Genomic DNA, 24,608 nt, shown 5'->3' with positions numbered 1-24,608 from the left:
TGTTGTGAGATTTTTTTTTTTTTGGGGGGGGGGGGGAGGGTCCAGTCATGGGGCCTGAACTCTGGGCCTGGGCGCCGTCCCTCAGCTCTTCAGCTCAAGGCTAGCGCTCTCTACCACTTGAGCCACAGCACCACTTCCGGCTTTCTTTCTTCTTTTTGCTTATGTGGTGCTGAGGAATCGAACCCAGAGCCTCAGGCATGCAAGGCAAGCGCTCTACCACTGAGCTACCTTCCCAGCCCCCTTTTTTTTAATTCAATACTAACACTCACCCACTTGAGCAGAGCTCTACTTCAGACTTTTTGGGAATTCACTAGATGTAAGGCTTTCCTACCTGGCATCAAACAGTGATCCTCAGATCTCAGGTTCCTGAGTAGCTAGTATTACAGGCATGAGCCACCAGTTCCAGGCAAGTCCCCTCCCTCCACTTTTTTGTGCCTAAACAAGGGGCTTGAAATCCAGTTTGATTTAGATTTTTTAAAACTTGAGGGTGCCCATACACATATAATGTCAAGATACTTCCAAATTTATGCCAAAGTGTTGTATTCTGTAAGGATATTAAGATTGAAATATACAATCATCTACCTAATTTAATGGGTGCTCACATTAGGAAGTTTTATTAAAATATCACTAATTTTGACCCATTTCTTGAAGTTATTATGAGAATATGAAATTTCATTTAATTATTAATATTCACATCTACACACTAAGAAGTTATACACTGCTCAAACTATTCTAATGAAAATACATTATGTCATGTATATATCAACTACGTAAAATCAATGCCATCAATTATTTCAGTTGATAAAGAGATCACTTAAGAATAGGTCTGAATGACCAACAACAAAAACAAAAAAATCTGAAGAATTTTATCAAAATTTCTATATGGTATGCTGGTAAAATATATTTGAAACATTCATATGCAAAACTTCAAATGAAACCCACTTTTATAAAGCCAAAAATGGTAACTGATTGTTTCCTAAAATTCTGTGCATAAACAAGCATCACAAGGAAAACAAGAAAATTAAAAGATAACTTGCTGTTAGTGAATTGTAACTCTACCAAAAGTCACAGAAATTCCATCAAAATCAGTATTCTAGCCTAAATCAAATATCTTCCAACAAAATTAAAGCCAACCTTTCTCCTAATGATACTCAAATAAATTATTGATAAACTGGTGAATATGAAATAAATGCTGATAATCCTTAAACATCCAAGATAAGGAATATGACCTAAAACTTTTAACATATAGAAAGTAAACAAGAATTTGACGTATTCATCATTAAACACACACACACAACACCCCACCCAAGCCCCTCTAATACCCAGAAATACTAAAAAAAAAAAAAAAAAGAAAAAGTGATCTGTATTAAAAAATTCTACAATTGTCCACTTACAACACATATCATTTGGAGCCTCAAATTATGCCTTATGATTGGAACAGACATCAGCAATCTTGCTAGACATTAGAAGTGAACACCTTGCTCTGGAGTTCTTTATGGCTATTAAGACAAGGTCAACTATAAGCTGCTCAAAACATACATTTGTTTGTGTATATGTGCACATGGATACACAATGTCAAGATAATGGCTGGACACAGTAGCATATGCCATCCATAACATGGAGAAGTTACAAGATCACAGCCCAGGCCAGCCTGGGTACTGAGACCCTACCTTAAAATTAACCAGCACAAAAAGGGCCATAAGAATAGCTCATGTGGTAGAAGTATAGCAAGCCCAAGGTCCAAGTTCAATATGCAGTAACATCAGAAAAAAAAATTTTAAGTAACTTTCAGTACTTTTTTTCATCAAACTGCTAATAAAAAATCTCATAATTGAGAATAACAGTTTTATATTCTTTCAATCTCCTTTAAAATATCAATTAAAGTAAGGACATATCCTAAAAACTTTACAGTTTTGTCTATCTTGAATTCACTAAGATCTTTTCAAGTTCAATTCTCCACTTAATTTCTCAACCTTATGTCACTATGAACAACAGCTCCTTCCCTAGTCTGCCCTAGTTTTAACTTTAATTATTAGTAGTACTAAAGACTATATTCAATAGTATTATTTTCTCCTCTAATTGTATATTGTCATTCTTTCCAACTAGAATGTAAACTCCATGAAAGTACTATTTTCCTCTGTCTTCTTGCTGTAGTTACAGCTATACAGGATAGTAAGTGGAAGTTTTCTGAATAGGTATCACATTTCTGAAGACATTAACTCTAATAAACTCTTAATTTAGAGATCCTAAGACATCTTCATGTTTTCTGTATTTTTCATCTGCTTAAAAAGTTTCTGACAAGACAGTACATCTACAAATATATTTATCTTCATCTAGAATAGTTGATCTGCAACGAAAAATTATATTGGTTAATCCTAGGTTCTTCTTGAAACTAACATTAAATACTAAAACTATTCTTGTTTTAACAGTAATTTTCTTATATTTTTAGTAACTCATAAAAATTGTTTAACAATCTGACAAATACTCCGAAAAATATACAAATATTACATCAAAATAAAGTTATACTTCAAGGAGAACGGCCAAAGAATATTATAAAAACTGTCCCAAATATGAAATTATAAATAATCCAGATAGCCAACAATAGCAGTAAACTTCCAAACTATGTAAATCAGAAAGAAAAAAGCTCAAAGCCTATACTAAAGTCAGGACATTGGGAGTGGAGGGGATATTATAGCCTACTAATGTAATCTCAACTCTAGCGGTGGATATCTATAGAGCTGTAGTTGCAAGCAAGCTTACACAAAAAGTTATCAATAAAAAGTATTTGAAACATCAATAGGTAACCTGAGTTAATTTATGTTAATATAAATGACTTTTAGTTCTACTTCATATCATGTATTTCTCTAATCAAAGTCAAGAAAAGTTCAAAGATATTCTCAAAGGCAAAAAAGATAGGAATTCTTCACTGTATAACAATAGAAAAATGCAGGTATTAAATATTTTAGGTATTTAATTAAATAAAGTTTATATTCATAAAGAATACTAGAAAAAAGAACAAAATGAGGAAGATGGCTGAAAGATACCTTGGTATAAAATATTGCACAATTATAATAATTTGTCTTCCCTTTTTAAGGAGAGGGCTTTACTTGAAGTTGTGACTCAGCAGTAGAGTACCTGCCTGCAAACATGTGCCTTGAATTCAAACTCTAGTACTGTCAAAAAATAAATTGAGAGAGTCATCTCTATATACAGATGAGAATAGCTTAGAATGTCCCTATGTAACCCAGGCCAGTCTCAAACTTCCTATCGTCCAGTCAGGTCCCCAAAGTACTGAAATTACAGGCACGTACTATCACCCCTGGCTACAAAAAAAATTTTAAAGAAAGTTTCCAGGTATGTGTGAACACATTAACCAGTAACATGTATTGAAGGGCTGGGAATGTAGCTTACTGGTAGAGTGCTGTATTGAAAAAATTTAACTAGCAATGAAAAAATTAACTAGTATTGAAAAAATTTAACTAGCATTTTCTTACAAAATACATGAATTCAGAAATTTCTCAAGCTTGCTTAAGTACTTCATACAAATTCATTTATTTCTATTATCATTGGTAAGGTGCTGGGGATCAAACTCAGGACAGGTGCTGGGGATCAAACTCAGGACTCCTGTATCCTAGGCAAGCACTCAACCACTGAGCTACATTTGACCATCTATAATGATCTTATGATAACAAGACATAAATTACATGTGACAAAAGCTGAGCAAGTGGTAACAGGGCCAATTTTAGGTCAGAATCAACTATGGGTAAACAAGTTAGATGAAAAAGCCAAAAAAAAAATGAAAAGAAGGAAATAAAATCAAATTGGCAGCAAAATTTAAACTGCAAATAGAGGACTAAAATCTAGAAAATCTAGCCGGACGCCGGTGGCTCATGTCTGTAATCCTAGTGCTCAGGAGGCTGAGATCTGAGGATCTCGGTTCAAAGCCAGCCCAGGGAGGAAAAGTCCATGAAACTGGTATCTCCAATAAACCACCAGAAAACTGGAAGTGGCCCTATAGCTCAAGTGGTAGAGCGTTAGCCTCGAGCTGAAGAGCTGAGGGACAGCGCCCAGGCCCAGAGTTCAAGCTCCATGACAAAAAAAAAAAAAAAAAAAATCTAGAAAATCTGTAAAAGGGAAAGAAATCATGATGAAACAGCATACACCAAAGTTGAAAGAGAAAAAGAGAGAAAGTCAAGATCAGAGACTGAATTATGAAGTCAGGTACAAAGAAAACCAAAACCATTTAACACTGGAATAGTACTGTTCATCTCTATAATCACTTGAAATTCTGGAACCCTGAGAAAGACTAGTCTTTGAGAAGTGGAAAAGTAGAAAGACAGACAGATACATTGTTTATTCGTATTACTGAAGTAGAGTGTGATGTCATAGTACATGAGTATAATGTATTTATATAAATTCAAACATGAGGAAATTATAAACTTAATTATAAATATTCAATTTTGCTACTTAACAAAGAACGATAAAATTAACATCTTAGTTTTTAGATATAGACATTCTGAAATAATTTTTATTTTTATAGAAAATATAAAGAGGACCTAGTCTCTAAGGAAGAACTCTCTAGACTAAAATGAAAACCAAAGGCTAAAAATGAAGTCAATAGCCTTCAAAATGAAAAGCAATCCAAATTTGACCAAATACTTCATATACTTGATTTACATGCCAAAATGTATGATTTGAGAAGCCCATCATCAACTACTCAGGAGAATTTAAGCAGAGATAGATCTAACTCTCAAAATAAGAATGATCTTAATCTCTCAATTCAAGAGGCCGAACACAAAAATCTGTTTTATCTTCAAGGCTCAAGTTTTACTGTCAAATAGTGGATGATGACCAAGATAGATTTCTAGGCATAGAAAAGGCCTAGAAATTCTGTCTCCAATTAACCTGTCAAAAGTAGAGGTAGAAGTGGGGCTCAAATGATAAAGCTCCAGTATTCTACGCATAGGGTCTTGAGTTCAAGCCACAGAACCACTGAAACAGTAATAAAAAATTTGGTCTATGATTAAACATTCCACTAAAACATGGTATTCTTTGCAAAGATTATTTACCAATATTTGTCTTTTAGCTATCTTCTACTATTCTCCTAAGATTGGCATGAAAGCAGTACTGTAACTTTTGCCCACTCTTTCAAGTAAAATTTTTAAGTAAGGCTATCCGTATTGTATAATATAGTAGTAGGAACATGTATATAAAGAATATGCAAGCATATATGCATGTTGTGTATTTGGGTACATATACTATTAGCATTTACAGATAAATCAAAAAATAACTCTTAAGGATACAAATATGAAGATAATATCTGATGGATGTTCTTGACAGCCTCACATTTACAAACATACATAATAAACAGGCATACATAAAAAAGCAACCAGAGTTGGGTACCAGCTCAAGTCTGTAATCCTAGCTACTCTGGAGACTGAGATCTGAGGATCAGAGTTCAAAGCCTGAACAGGCAGGAAAGTCTGAGACGCTCATCTCCAATTAAGTACCAAAAAGGCTGTCAGTTGAGCTGTGGGCAAAAAATTCAGGAACAGTGTCCAGGCCAAGTTCAAGCCCCAGGACCCACAACAAACAAAAATATCCTTAAACACACTCTCTCTCTCTCTCTCTCTCTCTCTCTCTCTCTCTCTCTCTCTCTCTCTCTCTCTCTCTCTCTCTCTCTCTCACACACACACACACACACACACAGAAATGTCAGATATGGGGGGAAAAAATTGGATGATTTTTTTTCCTGATTGTTTTCTTTATGTACCAGTAGGGGTGAACTGTCAGTTGAGCTGTGGGCAAAAAACTCAGGAACAGAGTCCAGGCCAAGTTCAAGCCCCAGGACCCACAACAAACAAAAATATCCTTACACACACTCTCTCTCTCTCTCTCTCTCTCTCTCTCTCTCTCTCTCTCTCTCTCTCTCTCAGAAATGTCAGATATGGGGGAAAAAATTGGATGATTTTTTTTCCTGATTGTTTTCTTTATGCACCAGTAGGGGTGAACTCAGGGCCCTGGGCGCCAACTCTTAGCTTTCTCACTCCAGGATGGCTCTATACCATTTGATCCACAGCTCCACTTATGCTTTTTGCAAGTTTTAATTGGAATAAAAGTCTCACTAATTTTCCTGCCTAAGTTGGCTCGTATGAGGACCTCAGATCTCAGCCTCCAGAGTAATGAGGATTATAGGTATGAACCACAGGCACCTGGTTTATACTTAAGTATGATTAAGATTTATTACCATTGTAACTGAGAAAAGTCATCAAAATTCTAAAATTATAATGTCTCAGGAAAAATAATAAGCACTAATTTCTAACATGTATATTCCTTTCCTGAGTATATTTCCTTTGACAGAGAAGAAAACAGTGATTAGATTTACCAAATTATCCTTTCATAACTAGATGAAAATGATTTAAGTTCAAATCAACTAGTTTATTATAAATTTTTAAAACTTGTAATATTTGGTTTAAGGTTTAAGATATCTAAAAATCCACTTAAATATATTTGGATATATACATAATTTAAGCATCATATATATATATATATGGAGATCATATATATATATCTCCATATATATGGAGATAGACTGATGACAAATCCATTTAAAAGGGAAACCACAGTAGTATAAAAAATTCATCTGGACTATATTCACTCATCTAATTTTACTTCCCCCCACCCTGTTTTGTGAAATGGGGCCTGAATTCAGGGCCTGAGCACTGTCCCTGAGCTTTTCTGCTCAAGGCTAGTACTCTAACAATGTGAGCTATTTGGTGGTTAATTGGAGATAAGAATCTCAGAAACTTTCCTGCCCAAACTGGTTTCAAACTATGATCCTAAGATCTCAGACTCCATGTTTATCACTGGGGCTCAGCAATTTTAAGTTTTGTTTAAAAAAGATTTAATAAAAGCATCTTTAAAAAATTCATGATTCAAAGAACCAAGACAGATAAAGAGTTTAATGGTAATTTAATATAAATAAGCAGAATCTAAATGAAGTTTCCTATGTTCAAGAAACAAAACCACAAATAGGGAAAATCATAGGAACAATGACATTAGGTACAATGTAAGTTGACAAGGTGGCATATAAATGAACTTTACTGTCCAGCTTTATATTTATCTATTATTGGACATTTATGCAAGATTATCCCTTTTAGAAAAAAGAATATGGTGGGTGTTGGTGGCTCACATTCTAGCTACTCAGGGAGCTGAGATCTGATAATTTGATGTTGGAAGCCAGCCTGGACAGAAAAATCCATGAGACTATTATCTATTATTAACCAGCAAAAAGCTCTAATTGAATTATGCATGACTCTGGACATTCACACACAGTGAGACCAAAGGAGAATATTCTTAGGAGAGGGACACAAAGGCAACACATGCCTATGTGTATCTGGTCATATAAAATACTATTTATTGAAATGAACTCCAGGAAATGGAAACAAGGTTTTATCTTCATCTCTGTTTTTCTTTTCTTTTCTTCTTCTTCTATCTGTCTTTGGGAATGTAAAGAGGAACACAGAAATGGAGAAACAAAGGCAAACAAATGCAGCAGCTGTACTCATCAAACATTGTTAAAAATGAACCACACAACTTATGGGTGGGAGTGGGAGAGCAAAACAGGGAGAAAGCAAGGGTGACATTGTTCAAAAAGAAATTTGTGCTGGGTGCCAGTGGCTCATGCCTGTAATCCTACCTACTCAGGAGGCTAAGATATGAGGAGTGGTTTGAAGCCCAGTGAGGCAGAAAAGTCCCTCCCATGAGATTCTTATCTCCAATTAACCACTCAAAAACTGGAAATGGCACTGTGGTTCAAGTAGTAGAGTCCTAGCCTTGACCACAAGAGGCTCAGGGATAGTGCCTAGGCCCTGACTTCAAGCCCCACAACAGAAAGAAGGAAGAAGGAAGAAGAGGAAGGAAGGAAGGAAGGAAGGAAGGAAGGAAGGAAGGAAGGAAGGAAGGAAGGAAGGAAGGAAGGAAGGAAGGAAAGAAAGAAAAAAGGAAAGAAAGAAAGAAAGAAATGTATTCTTTACCTGACATACATAACTGTAACTGCTCTACATTATACCTTTATAATTACCATTTAGAATATTTTTAAAAGTCATAATTTAATTTTTTTCTAGAAAACTAATTTACTTGCAATATCAGGTGCTTTAGAAAATGGTAAATCAGAGGGAGAAAGAGGGCAAAGGAGTGACACTATCCAAAAAAAAAAAAAAACTACTACTAACCTGACTTATAACTGCTCTGTACATTACCTTTATAATAACTAAATTTTTTACAAATTAAACGATATATTTCACTTCACAGAGTACACTTACTCTGGCATTTTTACTTTTCATTATAATCCTTAAAATTGTGGAAAATAATCCTTTCAATTCCATGAAATCTGCCCATTACTGATGATAAGTCAAATCATATGCTTTAGAGAAAACTGTATACTATATCTCAATGCAACAGGCATAAAGTATCCAAATTAGGATCAAACAAAGTACAAAGTTGTTTGAATAACTAGTAGCAATGAGCAAATTAGGTAATGTGAAATCCTAACCTAAACATTCGTTACTCATTATTTGATCTTTTAATTAAAATTACTTAATTTTGATGAAAATAATAAAAAATCAACATTTAACCTAGCATTTATAAATCTGTAATTACAAAGCACAAAACAAGTTTCTGAATTTTTACCAGAAAATGAGTAAGATTTCTAAAATATTGGGAACTACACAGCCAAGAAAACTGTCAAACAAATTTATCAAAAACTATGACAGATACTTGCATAAACTTTAAAGCAAAAACTTTAAAATGCTAACTAAAATGTACCCCTAGAAACATTTTGTGACCACAGGTAGCAATTACTAAAGTCCTTTGTTGAAAATGCATACCATTATTTTTATGTAAATACTTTTACAACATTTTTACAGAAACTCACTAGCCACATAAAGTTAGTAGAAAAAAAAAAGGTAAAGAATGCAAATAATCACACAATTCAATTCACACAATAGCTTTCAGGAAAAAAAGGAAGAAAAGAAAAACATATTGGTAGATATCTGCAAGAAAGTAGCTAATACAATGGAATCAGTTTTCAGTCTGCAGAACCATGAGACTTGCTGCAATGTCAGCTCCAGGCACACACAGAGGGACTCCAGAAAATGCTCATTGATCATGCAGCACTTTATAATGCGCATAGGCTTTTTTCTCCTGCTAACCCCGCCTAGCTTCCCTTTGCAGCTTCTCTAAACCCTCTCCCTACAAAGAAACCTCTTCCTGGAGGCAGTGAAATAGTTAATGAAATTATCCAAGTAGCCAAAATATTAAAGAATTCTACTCATCCCATTAAATCTCTGTATAAATCATGTTTTTTCTTAATGAGAAAAAAATAAACAGCAAAACCCCTTAAGTATCTGTACGTATAAATACAGATTTTGGTAGCAAGCCATAACTAAGGCCAAAATCAATTGGTTTCACTTTGACATATATTTCCTTGAACTGATTTCTACTCAAATTAGGTTTTTCTGAAACACAGTCAGAAAAAAAAAAAAAAAGATTTAAAGTTCTCATGACTTAAAATACAGGAAATTTTTATTGGACCATTCGGGCACCCTAAATTTTAGGTTCCAAACATTTTAATCTCATAATTGAAAGTCAAATGAAAAAAAAAAATCTGACCAGTGTACTACCTAAATCAAGCAATTAATGTATAGGCTTAGTTTTAAGCTAAAATAGCCAGTTGTTTTTAATAGTTAATTACAAGCACAGCTTTAAGCTTAAATATGTAAATGATCTCTAAGACGGGTGATACTAAACCTACTCAAAGCTGCTTTGCAGACCCCACCTTCTAATGAGTTAATCTAAAGGTCAACAGCAGCAGAAGCTATTTTTTAAAATCAAGACCTAACCCCCTTTCCTTTTTTTCCCCTTACAATATATATTTACATTTTATAAAACATGAAGTTAAATAAAACAATTCTCGACTTCTTTAGGAATCATGAGAATCAGACTGACACTCTCACATGAAAGGTCTGATCGTGTCTTGCTTTTATGCTCTGCCTCTCTTTGCTCTCTCCTCTAATCTATTCATCTGTAAAATAATTCCATAAGATTTCTTTGTTCAGGTTTCAACTTGCATTTCATTTACAAACATAACCCTACCTCAAGAATATCTTCTAGAACATATGCTTCCATTTCAGCCGCTGTCTCCACCATGTTTTATCAAACTGCCATGTTTCTTACTGCACTATGATTAGATCATTGCCAGCAGGAACACTCCTCTGTGTCAGCAAGGGAACAGGAAATGGAATGTTCTATTACATGCCTAAAGCAGCTTAGCTGTTCACTAGCCAGGCATCTACCAAAAGAGCAGGGGGTGACTCACTGTGTATTTTTTAAAGATACAGAAGCTCTATTCCAAAGCAAACTTCTGTCAAGTAATTTCAACATACACAATGAATAAACTCTCTTACTTTATTTCAAATTATAAAAATCTTTAGATTTCAAAAACGAAATAATTATATGTATTTTTAAAATAACTATTTAACACGTCTGGATTCCTGGCTGAACAAAAGAGGTTGAAGTGGGTTACGCAGCAATTTATCGTTAAAGCTTTGCAGTGAGATTAATGGCTATATTAAAGACGCAAAGAGGTGGCAAGATAATGCCAAGTTAGAAATGTGCAATATCAGGCAAATGGATTATATAGCACATATGCTAGTTGTTGACTTGAGAATAACAAATAATTAATGTAGATTAAAAAAAACCAGTAAACTTGTTTTCTATAAACTAATCTGTAAATACTTATACAAGAACAAGATTTAACATTCTCATGACATGATTAGCTAAAAAAAATATATGATACTATGACATACTCATTTTCTGGTAATGCCAGAAAATTCATTTTATAGTCACTCATCATAAATGCTGAGATTAGAAAGTATTCTAGGTGCAGTTGAGATAGATACAAACTACAGTTTCTGGAATTAAGGAAACACTATTACTGTGCCAGGCAACATAGTTATTTTTACAAGTGTATTAAAAAAAAACTCAGACAACCTAGCTATGTAAAAATTTACTAAGTATACTATGTTTATTACATGCCACTAAAACTGTTTTGTAAAAATTAACTCATTTGATTCGCCTACTTCTAAAATTAACGATACAGGAAATAGAGAACAGAGAATAAGCATCTTGCTCCATCCTTCCTAGATAAACCGTTTCAGCTGAGACACTAGGATATGAACATAGGCAGTTGGCTCCAGATTATTCTCAGAATCATATACTATACTTTTTCAAGATAAATAGTACTGTATAGCTCAGGAAACCAAGTCCCAAAAAGGGTACCTACTTATATAATAAAGCCAAAGGCAGCTTCAAATACAGAATTTTGTAACTGAAACTAATATAATAAATGCACGTTTTCTGTGAAAACATACCTAGTATATATATATATATATTTATGTACAGTAATGCTTGTTATTTGGTAGCTTCTCGAATCAATTTCCATTGTTGAGATCTGGCTTAGAGAACATAGAAAACTGAATTTCCTACATTCTAACTCAATTATTTCTATTATTCAAATGCATTGCTTCATCTTTAAGATTTTAGAAATCATCAATTTAGTTTCTCTTCCTTAAAACTTCCTCCAGTGGGGGCTGGGAAGGTGGCTCAATGGTAGAGCGTTTGCCTTGCATGCATGAGGTCCTGGGTTCGATTCCTCAGCACAACATGAACAAAAAAAGAAAAAAGCTGGAAGTGGAGCTGTGGCTCAAGTAGTAGAGCACTAGCCTTGAGCTAAAGAGCTGAGGGACAGCGCCCAGGCCCAGAGTTCAGGCCCCACGACCGAACCCTCCCCCCCAAAAAAAAAACTTCCTCCAGTGTAAGTAAACAAGACTGAGTTTAATTTTCCCATACCCAGTAGAGCCTCTTCAAATACTTTACTTCCTAAGAATGAGGCCTCCTAAAACTTAAGCCAACCAAACTGCTCATTTTTCTGCCTCCTTTCTATTATTTCGGGGTATTTCTTGTTTTCTAGCTTTCCAGTTAAGTTTTTGTGTTCCCCCCTTCCCCTTCTGGTACTGGAGGTCAAACCTAGAGCCTTTGCACTCTTCTCCTGAGAACCTTGGGAATCCTATTTTTTTATAATAAATAAGATATTGTTATTCTAGAGTAATTATAAATGTTTTATATACTATTTATCATGTCTTCCTTAGAGACCAGAAACTTAATGAAACAAGAAGTATTTTTTGGCCAATGCATACCTTGAGCCAATATTCTCAGGCATAGAGAAAGAGCTACAACAAAGGCAATTTGTTAATTAAATAAACACATGACTAAAAGTCATCTGCTATCTCATAATGCATCCAAAATCTGTCATATTACTGCTAAGTATAGTAATGGTTTAGGGGAAAAATGGTGCTAGAGCCTTATGCATGAGTAAGTATGCATTTCTACCTCTAAGCTACAGCACTTGTAAAATTTTGTGCTGGTAAAAATATTTGTTCTCTGAATATATTTCTAGGTCACTGCAAAAAGGGACTGAAGTATTTAATATGAATAAAATATAAACCTCAAAATTACTGTAATTTCTTACTATTCAGCAAAAACTATTTTCTCTCTCTCATTTTTTTTAACCTGGTATTACTAGTAAAGGTCATATGCTAGCTTTGCTAGCACTCTGTGATTTGAGTCAGACTCTCACACCTGGTTTTTGCTGGTTATTTTGGATATGAGAGGCTTTTTTGCCAGAGGAGCCACAATCCACCTTGGTTCCAGCCCAAACATCTAAGATCATAGGTGTGTTACTAGCAATGCGGTCCTAATTTTGCTTTTGCTGTTAATATAACTTAAATTTGGCAGGACACCTTGGCAAAAGAATATGACAGGTCATTCATGTATATCTGCCTTAAGATTCACCTTTCTAAAAGTGAGTCATCTTCAACTCAACTTCATTGGTAAGGTTAAAAAAAATGGGGATAGGCATGGATGACTCAACACCTGTAATCCTAGCTACTAAAAGTAAGCTAAGATCTGAGGATCATGGTTTGAAGCCAGCCAGGGCAAGAATGGATGTGAGACTCTTATAATCACCAGAAAACTTACCTTTAGCAAAAAAGCTCAAGGACAGCACCCAGGCCTAGAGGTCAATCCCTATAACTACCCCTTCTCCCCCACAAAAACCTCCCCTATCTGTCTGAAATGGATTTCAAAAGCAAAAGACTTTTCCTTTTTCTTGGCAATAACCAAGTTATTGAAGTGTACATAATAGCTAAGGAAGCTATGCAGATAAATGCAAACCAATACCTAAAAATTAAGTCATTATACAAATACGGACTGAAATCCAAATGTTTATAGTGTGAAGCCTCCCTAATAAAAGAGGAAAGACAGATAAACTTAATAAAATATGTACAACTAAAACGGTGCTCTTGAAAAGGAAAAAGAAACCAAAACAAAGTTTGTAGAAATATCTTAACAAGCAAAAAACACTGATACTCCTTAATACTTGGTTAATGTTTGTTCCCCAAAACAAAACTTTTAAAAATCAACATTTCCTTGTGAAGAAGTTTTTTTCCTATAAAAACTATTTTTTTCTGTTTAGGAAATGGTAAGAATTCATAATTGCTGTTTTTTAAATAAAAAAGGATAGGTTAATTGATAATAGGTCAAAATGTAATGATTCTGCCTACAAACATAGAAAGTCCTTGAAAAAAAATACCTAAAACAATCTCACTTCTCTGAATATATGAATTTTAGAGATCTTTGTTTTGTTTGTAAGACACAATTTAGTAGAAGAACTCCTGTGTAATAGCTTAGATCAAACACAAATGAAAGGTATTAAAGATGTAAAGACAGTTTAAGTGAAAAAACTAGCATCTGGTAAAATTTTTGAAAGTTCTTATGCAACTATAATCCCTCTGTATATCATCTTTGTAACAATATAAAGTTTTCTGAAAGGCCACTCATTATAAAACAATACATCACCATGATTTAACCTTGTATTTCTCCTATATCAGTCATGCAATAAAATGAATACAGATTCTGTATGATGACAACACAGTATTACTTTTTCATTACCATTCTAGTTTCCTTTTTAATTCACCATAGCTTTTACATGGACATGGAAAACACAATATAAAAAAGGAATATATTGGGCTGGGAAGGCGGCTCAGTGGTAGAGTGCTTGCCTTGCATGCCTGAGGCCCTGGGTTCGATTCCTCAGCACCACATAAGAAAATAGAAAAAAGCCGAAGTGGCGCTGTGTCTCAAGAGGTAGAGCGCTAGCCTTGAGCTGAAGAGCTGAGGGACAACACCCAGGCCCAGAGTTAGGCCCCAAAACCGGACCAAAACAACAAAAACAAAAAAAACCCTAATAAATAATCTAGCTGGGCACTGGTGGCTCATACTTGTAATCCTAGCTACTTAGGAGGCTGAGATCTCAGAGATGAAATTCAAAGCCAGCCCACACAAACTGGTGACTCTATTACTGACATTCAGACCGAGGTGAATTTTATCTCATTGCCAATTAGCAAAAAGCTGAAATAGGGGTGTGGCCCAAATGGTAGAATACCAGCCCTGAATAAAAAAGCTAAATGAGCTAACAGGGCCCTGAGTTTAAGCTCCAACACTGGCATCAAAAAACCACACCTCATTGGGTACTGATGGCACAGACCTACAACCCTAGCTACTGGGGAGGCTATCTGAGGATAGTGGTTCAAAATCAGCCCAGGCAAACAAACCTTAAGACTCTATCTCCAAATTAACCAGCAAAAATCTGGAAATGGAGCTTTGGCTGGAGTGGTAGAGCACTAGCCTTGAGCATTTATAAGATTATTTCTTTGTTGCTTTGTATGCCCCTCCCCCACAGTATAACCCCTGCTTTCACTGTATTTGATGTGTATATAATTTGTGGAGGAGAAGGGGAAAAACAAGTCGTTTAAATACAGATGGACCCATTGCAACAATGAGAAGTACAAGTTGTTATGTCGAAAACGAACTTTACAACTTTGGTGGGGTTGGAGAGAAGGGGGAGGATGGGAAGGGGAAACAAAGGAGGAGGCTACAATGCTTGATAAGAAATGTACTCATTATCTTGCCTCTCTGTAACCCCTCTGTACAGTATTTCCACAATAAAAAATAAAAATTAAATTAAAAAAAGCTACATGAGTGTGAAATCTAGATTTCAAGACCTAGTACCAGCACCAAAAAAAAAAAAAAAAAAAAAACCCCAGGAAAAGAATAACCAACATATCTATCTATTCTATATCTATCAATTAGAACTGTTCCTGGTACATAATAAATACTAACTAAAATACTATTGCAATTATTCATAATTACTCAATGTGCTAAATGTTATAAGCATCTGTAGAAGAAAGATAATCTGTTCCATTATAAAAGTGCAATCATAGCAATTAGACATCCAGAAAGACTATATATTTATAAAAATGCAATCATAGCAATTAGACATCCAGAAAGACTATATGTATCAATAGGGCTTGAAAGGTGCCATTCAACTTAGTAAACTAAATCTAATACTACACTACAAAACTACTGTAGTTGCAAAAATATGGTATTAACACACAAAGTGGCAGCTATAGGAACATACCCATATACTTTTAATCTAATACTTTTACCACTAGAAATATATCTTAATATAGAATTAAATGTACATGTAGTGTGTATGGGTGTGTACATATGCACACATATCTCAAAATGTAGCAACTGAAGCTTTGTTTTTAATGGAAAACATCAAGTGCAATTAAAATTCTCTAAGTTGGGAAACAAGTCATAACTCCTGATAAAAGAATACTCCATCCACAGCTATTTAAAGGAACAAGGTAAATATACATATAAATACATATATACACACACAAAAATACAGGTTAATTTTTTAAAATCTCAGATTTTTTTTTACAATATTCTATGTACATATGCCCATATAAGATGATGTTAAGCAAAATGAACCCCAAGACAGGGACACAAGTGAGTTTTTTCTTTCTTGCTATTACTATTTTTAATGTATTTATAATGCACAATGTGATGCTCTTGTTTCTTTTGTATGTTCTTCCCCCATGGTATAACCCCTGTTTTTACTGTTTTTGGTATTGGTACCCTGCATCTTAAATATATATTTTTAAAATTTGGGGAGGGGAAGGGATATAACAAAAATGCTTAAATAAGCATACAGGTTGACCCACTGTAACAATGAGATGTACAAGACACTATGTTGAACTTTACAATTTTGGCGGGAGGGAGGGAATATCTAGGGAGGTGGGGAGGAAAGTGATAGCAGGGGAAAAACAAAGGAGCGGGTAACCATGCTTGATAGGAAATGTACTCATTACCCTACTCATGTAACTATAACCCCTCTGAACAGTATTTTTACAATAAAAAATGTATATGGAAAAAATCTGATTTTTTTATAATATTCTCATTTCTGAAAAAAAAAATTTGCCACAAAAATATGAATTAAGAATCCACAAAAGAAGCCCAGAGGTACTTACACTTAAAGGTTTATACTTGAGATGTAAAAGAAAAATTCTTATATGTATTTTAATATTTAAACTTTAATAGACAATCTTTCTTTAAGATTCAGCCTGATGCTGTTGACTCATGTCTGTAATCCTAGCTACTCAGGAGACAGCGAGCTGAAGGATCAGAGCAGAAACATTTGCTAGAACCTTTGCCAAAAAAATTGAGCACAAAGCAGAGCTGGGGTCAAAGTATATGGAACTGTTCACAGTAATCAGACCTATAAAAAAAATCTGTAAAAATTCCACAATACATGTGTAAGATATATATGAAAACTACAGAATTTTATTTGAAAAAAATTAAGGGACTGAAAAAAATAGAGGCATGATTAGAATATTCAGTAATATAAATTTACTCCAAATTGCTATCCTATCAAAATATGCACAAGCTGGGTCCAACTGGATGACACCTGTATGTAACCTCAACTATTCTGGAGGCTGAGACCTGGAAGACAGAAGTTCAAAGCCAGACTCAACAAAAAGTCTGCAAATTTCCATCTTCAATTAACCAGCAAAATGCCAGACTGGAGGCATAATTGAAGTAGTAGAAGACCAGCAGTGAGCACCAAAGTCTGACAAACAAGATCAACAAGGAATACTATCTTCCAAAGGCATAACATGTTGAATCATAGGAAATCAGATATTTGACAACTTTTGACTTATAAAAACAGCAATGTCACAAGGTTCAATTAATAATTATAAACCTACCTCCCTACACAAACCTCTTTCTAAATAATAAGAAAAGTGCTTAAGAGTCCACAGAATTATTTAGTACTAAATAAAGCTTTCCAAAAAATCACCATAGGTATTATTTCTCAGCCCAGTTCAACTTACAAAATTACAGGTAGAAAACAAAAATAGTAGGAAGAGGTGTAGAGAAGCATGTTTCTCCAAGCAATGCTGAAGAAGGAAGATATCTACTCTGAAACCTAAAGGAAAAGAATAAACAAAGACCTAGGGAAGAATATCCAAAAGACCTCAAGCCAGAAAATTGTACATATTCTAAGGATCTTTTGAGCTCAGATTTTACTCTAGACAGTGAGAAGTTAAATAATAATTTGTATCTTAAACTTTCAATCTAGCTATTGCATGATGAAATATGTGAAAAATAGAAAGCTAGGAGACAAAATAGGAGGCTACTATGAAATCCACATAAGACAGTAGTTGATGGTGTAACAAAGAAGTGGAAAGACACAGGTATACTTTGGAAGTCTTACGTTTTCCCTTTCCACTCTTCCACCACACTGTTTCAGCAACAAAAATCCTTTTACAATGGGAAATACCCCATGAGGTTCAGTAGAAATATTCTCCTAGTTCACCTACTACACGGGGTAAAAAGTCATCTAGTGCTTGGACATAGTATGTTTTCCCAGGGACTGGGTTCAAAAATGAATACAGGACAAGATTATTTCAAGAACCAGGAATAATATTTTATCTTGTACAGTGTTTGCCCTATTTCTGGATATATTTCATTGTTTTGACCAAGTGCAGTCAAAAAGCAAATTTTAAAAAAATCAAAAATTCAAAAATTAATTCATACACATATACATTTTATAGCACAGTTAATGAGAAGCTCTATTTGTCCTGAGTTACCATCAGTTCTGATTAAATCATTATATATAATGGCTGAGTGCTTAACTGCCTTAATTTTGTGAAAAAAGTTGCTTCCCAAAAAGCAATGGTGCCAGAAAAGCAAGATAAAAATTATGTTAATCCCTATAATGTGATATTCAAATGACAATTTAAGTGATAAAATGAAAAGGTAAGTTTATTGAAAGGCAGCCTATCTTTAGCTGAAACTTGATGGCTTTATGGAGAAAATGATTACCATGCAGCTGTGGATACCAAAGATCTGCTGCATCGCTGGCCTTAAAGATTATGTAAAGCTAGAATTTAACCCTTGATTTCTATGTCCAAATTTCCTCTGACAAGTCAGATTAAAGCTTACTTACAGGACCTGTCTTAACCTTAACTGTCTTTTTAAAGTCCTCATCTCCAAACATAGTCTGTGAAACATAGTTCAGTACACAAAACATGGACATGAGCCAGATTATAAACCTTATAGACAAAGTCAACACATAAGGAAGAACTGTCCAATAAAACTTTGTGATGATAGCTACTTGTGCTCTCCAACATGGTAGCACTAGTCATGAATGATGAATGATTATTTCAAGTCATTAAAATTAAATCAGTAGAAAGGAGGGATGGAGTGAGGAAGGGAAAAATTTTTTAAACTGAGTTCTTCAGATGACTCTAGCTATACTCCAAGAGCTCAATAGCCATATGTGGCTAGTGCCTCCAGTACCAGGCACAATAATTTAAAGAATGGTATAGTAATAAGACAACAAAGGCTTAGATCTATGACTGCGAGGAAAGACTATAATACCTAGAGTATAACAAAGAAAAAGAAAAAATTCTATCCTGTCTGTACAAATGTGCTCAAGCAACTCATCTCAAATCCATCTAAATTAGTACAATCAATTACCTTGATTTAGAAGGGCTATCATAACGAACTCCCCAAAACTCTTGATGAGATGTAGAGAATGGCAACAAGAAAACACATCTCAGGCTTGAGAGCTAATGACCTATCCACTTAGAAAGCATTTATTTGGGGAAATATCATTTGTAGTATATGCTATGTGCTCACAATGGAAGGGAGAGAACATCACTTATCTACTAAATCTATAGCTTTGAGAAAAACAGTTAGAAAAACCCAGACTAGTACTGTGTGCTGGCTAAAAACAATCAGAAAGATCAATTTAACTGTAAGTAAGGTAGTAGGCAAGCAGAAAACAGTCCTGAATGCAGTGCTAGGAGCATTCTCCCAGCAGCAAACTCTAACCTACAAGAGTCCAATAATTTGTACCTGGTTCTGGCTAGAAAAGGCTGCTTTTGTGTTTTAAATATTAGAAGATAACTTCATGACCTCACCTTTTTTTAAATGGCTAAATAGTGGCAAAAAACAAGTATTCTTTTCTACCTATAATAGTTTCTAATGTGTCAACTTGGTTTGGCTAAACTAAAAAGGGAGCAGAGAAACTATTTTGCAGCATACAAATACTTTCCCTCAATTATTCAATCAACTACTAACCTAAGTACTAATATGAGAGGATTTTGCAGGTAATTCCCTCATCAGCTGAATACAACTGAAGGTGATCATCCCCAGTGACCATGACCTAGTCAAGTAAGCTCTTCTAGTTAAAACATGGCTTGAAATAACATCTGAACCCAATCTTTCTTTCTTCACTAGATCTTCCAACATTGATGGCCTGTGGAGAGCAGTTTTAGCCTATGTCTGAGTGTAGTAGCTTGTTTACAAGTTTCCCTTCCTAATCACCTGCCTTACAGAAGTCAGACTTGCTTAGTTAGTCCTTACAATAATATAAGGCAATTCCTTGCGCTAAATCTCAATACTATCTCTCTTCTATTCATCAAATATTAGTATCCTACTTGTTCTGCTTCTTTGGTCTTAACGGATATCATCCAAAATTATTTGTTTAGATGTCCTTAATAGTAGGTAGGAAAAGTAAGGAAGGAACAGATCTAGGATAGAAAAAAAGTAAAAATACACCAACAGGTTCCTAAATTTAGGACAAAATAAGATCTTTGCTCCACAGCTATTACCTATTGTCCTGATGGAAACAGAAACATCAAAAACTCCCTCTCTTTTTTTTTTTTTTTTTTAAGTCTCACTATGTAGACCAGGCTGACCTCTACCTCCAGATTTTCCTGACTCTGCCTTTCCAATGCTGGGACTTTAGGCATGTACCACTATAACCATCTGGAATCTTTTTGTTGTTGTTTCCTTTCAGTGCTAGGAATCGAACCCAGGGCCTTGTACATACTAGGCAAATTATTTTACTACTGGACTATATCCACAACCCTCTTTTTTTAGAAGAGTTTAATCACTAAGCTACCTTAATGAACTATTAAAAACCAACTAATGACTAATCTTTAAGAAACCTGAAAGTTCTAAATCTATAACAAATAGTCAGAAGCTATGACAGCCCTAAATGCAGTTCCCCCAAAGTCTACTATACTTTCAGGTTTGGTCAATGAGGTCACAAGTACAAATCATCCAAAAAACAAAGTAAAAGACACAGACAACAGTCAAAAGAACATTCCTCCTTAGAGAGGGGAAAAAAAAAAATCAAGGACCTTACACAGTAGGTAGGACATGATTACTGCAACTCCCACTCCAAATGGACTTCATTAATATGGACCAAATATTGGTATATACTTCCTATCCTCTTCTCTAAAGAAGCTTTTATAATAATTGTCCTATTTCTTTTCATCATTTTATGGGTTGGATAAAAAGAAGATATTATTTCATGGATCACTGAACTAAATTAAAAGAAAGGCTGAACAGTTTATAAAGGGCTATATGAACTAACTGAATATAATCTTTTTTTTTGTGGGTCATGAGGTTTGAACTTTGGGCCTGGGTACTGCCACTCAGCTCTTTACCTCAGGGCAAGCACTGTACCACTTGAGCCTCCACTTCTAACATTTTCTGTTTGTATGGTGCTGAGGAATTGAACCCAAGGCTTCATACATGCGAGGCAAGCACATTACCATTGAGCCTCCTTCCCAGCCCCTGGATAGGATCTTAAATTGACACTTGAGGAAAGAGGATTATGTGAAGGTTTGTATGAAGTTTGAATTAAAGTTTAACTGGAAATACAAACTTGAGAATCTCTAGCATAAGGATAATATTAAAACAGAAGACTAGAAAACAAAAAGTAACAAGGGCTGGAAGTCTGCCTTGTCACAAGCACCTAAGGCCCTGAGTTCAAACCCTCAAAACAGACGCTCATCTCCCATGAAGGACAGTAAGGTAGTAACTGATAGAAATATGTGTACTCAGTTGGGTGAGAGGAATCAAAATCAGCAAAAGACAAGTAGTGAGGCAGAAATGGAAACACATGGAATGGACACCATTAACTAAATACTATATCCAAAAAGATCCACACACCTTGGGAAAACCTAAGGACAGAGGTATAAAAAGAAAAGTACTAAGAATGTTGAAGTATTCGAGGATGGCCTGGATAAGTCACAAAAAATACAATTTACTAGGGAAAAAAACAATCCATATTGTAAAAACAATATAGAACATATGCAATAAATACTACAATGAATACCCACAAGTATAAATAGCATCAATGCTGGACACTGGTGACTCTTGCCTATAATCCTAGCTACTTAGAAAGCTGAAATCTGAAGATGAGGTTCAATACAAGCCAGGACTGATTAAGACTCTCCAATGAACTACTCAAAACAAAAGCTGAAAGTAATAGAGTATTAGTCTTGAGCAAAAGCAGCTCAGGGACAGCACCCAGGCACCACGTTCAAGCTCCAGGACTAGCACACTAACTAAAACTAAGTAACACATAACACCAACAAATCTCCAGAAAAACAAAAAAGGAAAACCCTAATAAAATATAAAAGGTAAGGAAATTCACAAACCCAAGCTAAAAACACAAAAATGTATTCAATGTTAGTAACAATTAGGAAAATAAAAATGCAAAAACAGTTATCTGGGGTTTAACAGATTTTTTTTAAATCAATAAAACTAAGTAATATGTAGGAGCATTCTCACAATTATTATTAGGTTTGAATTCAGGACTTTGCAATTACTTGGCTTGCTTGCTGGTTAACTGGAGATAGAATCTTATGGACTTTTCTTTCTGCCTTGGCTAGCTTTGAACACGATCTTCCAGATCTCAGCCTCCTGAGTAGTTATGATTACAGTCATGAGCCATTCCAACTATTATCCACTTTTGCTGTCAGTAAACTTGAAAATACTAATCAAATCTAACTCAGTCTAGTTACTTAATTTCCAGTCATCCACTCCAGAGAAATAGTTTTGTTTAAAAAAAAAACCTGTCAATAAAATTAAATTTTAAAAAACACCGTAAATGAAGCTTATTTCAACATATTTGTAATACCAAATATAATTTTAAAAATGCCCAATGAAAAAAATTGAAATCTCCGTCAACATAAAATATGCATGGTCTCCCTGATATGCAGATGTTAAATTCAAAATCCAAGGAGATATGACAAAGTAAACAGGACTCAAAAAACAAAGCACCTCTTCTCAATTTGTCCTATCATTTATAGATGACTCCATGTTCTTGACCTCACATATGATAAATACATGTACACATCTGAGGGAAGCTAGGAAGAGGGTATAGAATCAGAGGGAAACAGGAAAAGTAAATACAACAGAGGGGCCCAACAGCTGCACTGGACATTGATGAAAGCGCTCTTGAGGAAGCAACTCCAGAGTAGCAAAGGGAGGGAGGGAATGAGAGAGAAAGAGGGAACAGGAAAAAAATGTACATTTCACCCAATTTGGAAAAAAATAGCTGTACTGTCAAAGTTTGTAGACTCCATAAACTCAATAAGCCATGATAATGTTAAAATGTATTTGTGACTTCAACTATCCCAAAATACTGTGAATTTTGTGAAATTTATATAATCTGTAATCACTTAATCTCAATAAAGAAGGGAAAAAAAAGACTCCAAAGACTTAACCAAATAAAACTTCTTAGATCTAAAAAACACTTTGGAAGAGTAATGAGGTATAAAATCAACATACAAAAATCAGTAACAATCGATGAGATGGACACTGGTGGTTCATGCCTGTAGTCTTAGCTATGGAGGAGGCTGAGATCTAAGGACTGCAGTTTAAAGCTAGCCCAGGCAGGAAAGTCCCTGAGACTCTTATCTCCAACAAGCTATTCAGAAAAAGCTGAAAATGGTGCTGTGGCCTGAGTATTAGGAGTGCTAGCCTTGAGCAAAAGAAGTTCAGGGACAGTGCCCAGGCCGAGTTCAAGCCTCAGGACAAGCACACACACTAATCATAACCACCACCACCACCACCACCACCACCACCACCACCATCACCATCATCATCATCATAGTCGTGAATCAGGAAAACAATCCCCTTTGCAACAGTTTCAAACGAATTAGAAACCTAAGAATAAAATGAACAAAGTAGATGGTGAAAACTACAAAACGTTGGAGAAACAGAAGATGCTAGAAGATGGAAAGATCTCCATGCTCATGGACTAGCAGAATTACTATTGTAATTCCCTCTCCAAGAAAAGAAACTGAGTATTTGATATACATGAAGTTATTGGCAGAACTGGAGAAAAAGGGATACAAACCACTACATATTACAAGACCTTCTTTCCTTTTTTAAGTATGAATGCATTTCTTAGTTCTTATAGTCAATAAACATTATTCAAAGAGTCATCTTTTCAAATGGGATATCTCTGAAGAATGCTCAGTGATGCTTCTTAGCAGGCAAATTTCTAAGTGATAGACCTAGTCTTAATGATAATCCCACTGATAAACACCAAGAGTAAAGAATGAAAAAGTAATGAAAAAACAAGACTGGTTATCTATATTTTTTGGATCTTTTTGTCAAATGTTCTGCAAATATGGATCAATCTACTTAATGATTCATTAATTTACAATCTAAAACACAATTTAAAAATATTAGATTCTTCTACTGCACACCATCATGTAAACTCACTTTCTCCTACTGTAACAGATTTCTACCTTCAATAAATGTCCAGGTACAGTAATACAGAGACCCATTAGCAAACTTCATGGTAAAATGAGAATAGAAAACTACTATAATGTAATTTGGTTGTCAAAGACACTGAAAAAAATGTTACATATAAATCTCATAGTAAATAGTAATAAAATCACCAAGACAACAAAAACTAAACAGTGTTCCAAATGAACTACTTATAATAAGTTTTCATAGTTTTATTTTTAACAAGACAGTTTCACATTAACAAGACTTAAATTTTATGAATCTAAGAAAAATATCTTTTCTTCAAATTCCTATTAATCATTTCCTAAGTGATTTTACTAGCTCTCAATACTTGATATAATTACAAAAGTACACTAAGTGATAATTACTAATAAAAATCTGATAACAAAATTCTATCACTGTGCAAAGGTCATTTGGAAGCTTCATTGACTACAATACGTATAAATTCATTTAACTTGTATTTAACAGGTATAAGGATTTCCAATATATATCATATTCACTGGAAGAAACAGTTG

At 34.6% G+C, this 24,608-nt stretch overlaps 1 protein-coding gene across 6 annotated transcripts in view; it reads right to left on the bottom strand.

The window, feature by feature from the left end:
- Ankrd17 (ankyrin repeat domain 17) overlaps positions 1–24,608 on the bottom strand; it is a 136,884-nt gene that overhangs the window by 100,193 nt on the left and 12,083 nt on the right. For 2 of the 6 annotated variants that reach the window (XM_070012420.1, XM_070012421.1), the window contains exon 1: positions 10,156–10,284. The exons of 3 other annotated variants lie outside the window; for them this stretch is intronic. In XM_070012420.1, coding sequence (XP_069868521.1) covers positions 10,156–10,209 — 54 coding nt within the window. In that variant the 5' untranslated portion in view covers positions 10,210–10,284. Of the gene's footprint in view, positions 1–10,155; positions 10,285–24,608 lie in introns of those variants that run through there. One more of the 6 variants, XM_070012423.1, reaches the window with a different exon arrangement.

The sequence above is a fragment of the Dipodomys merriami genome, unplaced genomic scaffold (genome assembly GCF_024711535.1).
Source record: "Dipodomys merriami isolate MVZ:Mamm:240054 unplaced genomic scaffold, mDipMer1.0.p SCAF_9, whole genome shotgun sequence".
In the NCBI taxonomy this organism is placed as follows: domain Eukaryota; kingdom Metazoa; phylum Chordata; class Mammalia; order Rodentia; family Heteromyidae; genus Dipodomys; species Dipodomys merriami.
This window is presented reverse-complemented; position numbering and strand designations above follow the sequence as displayed.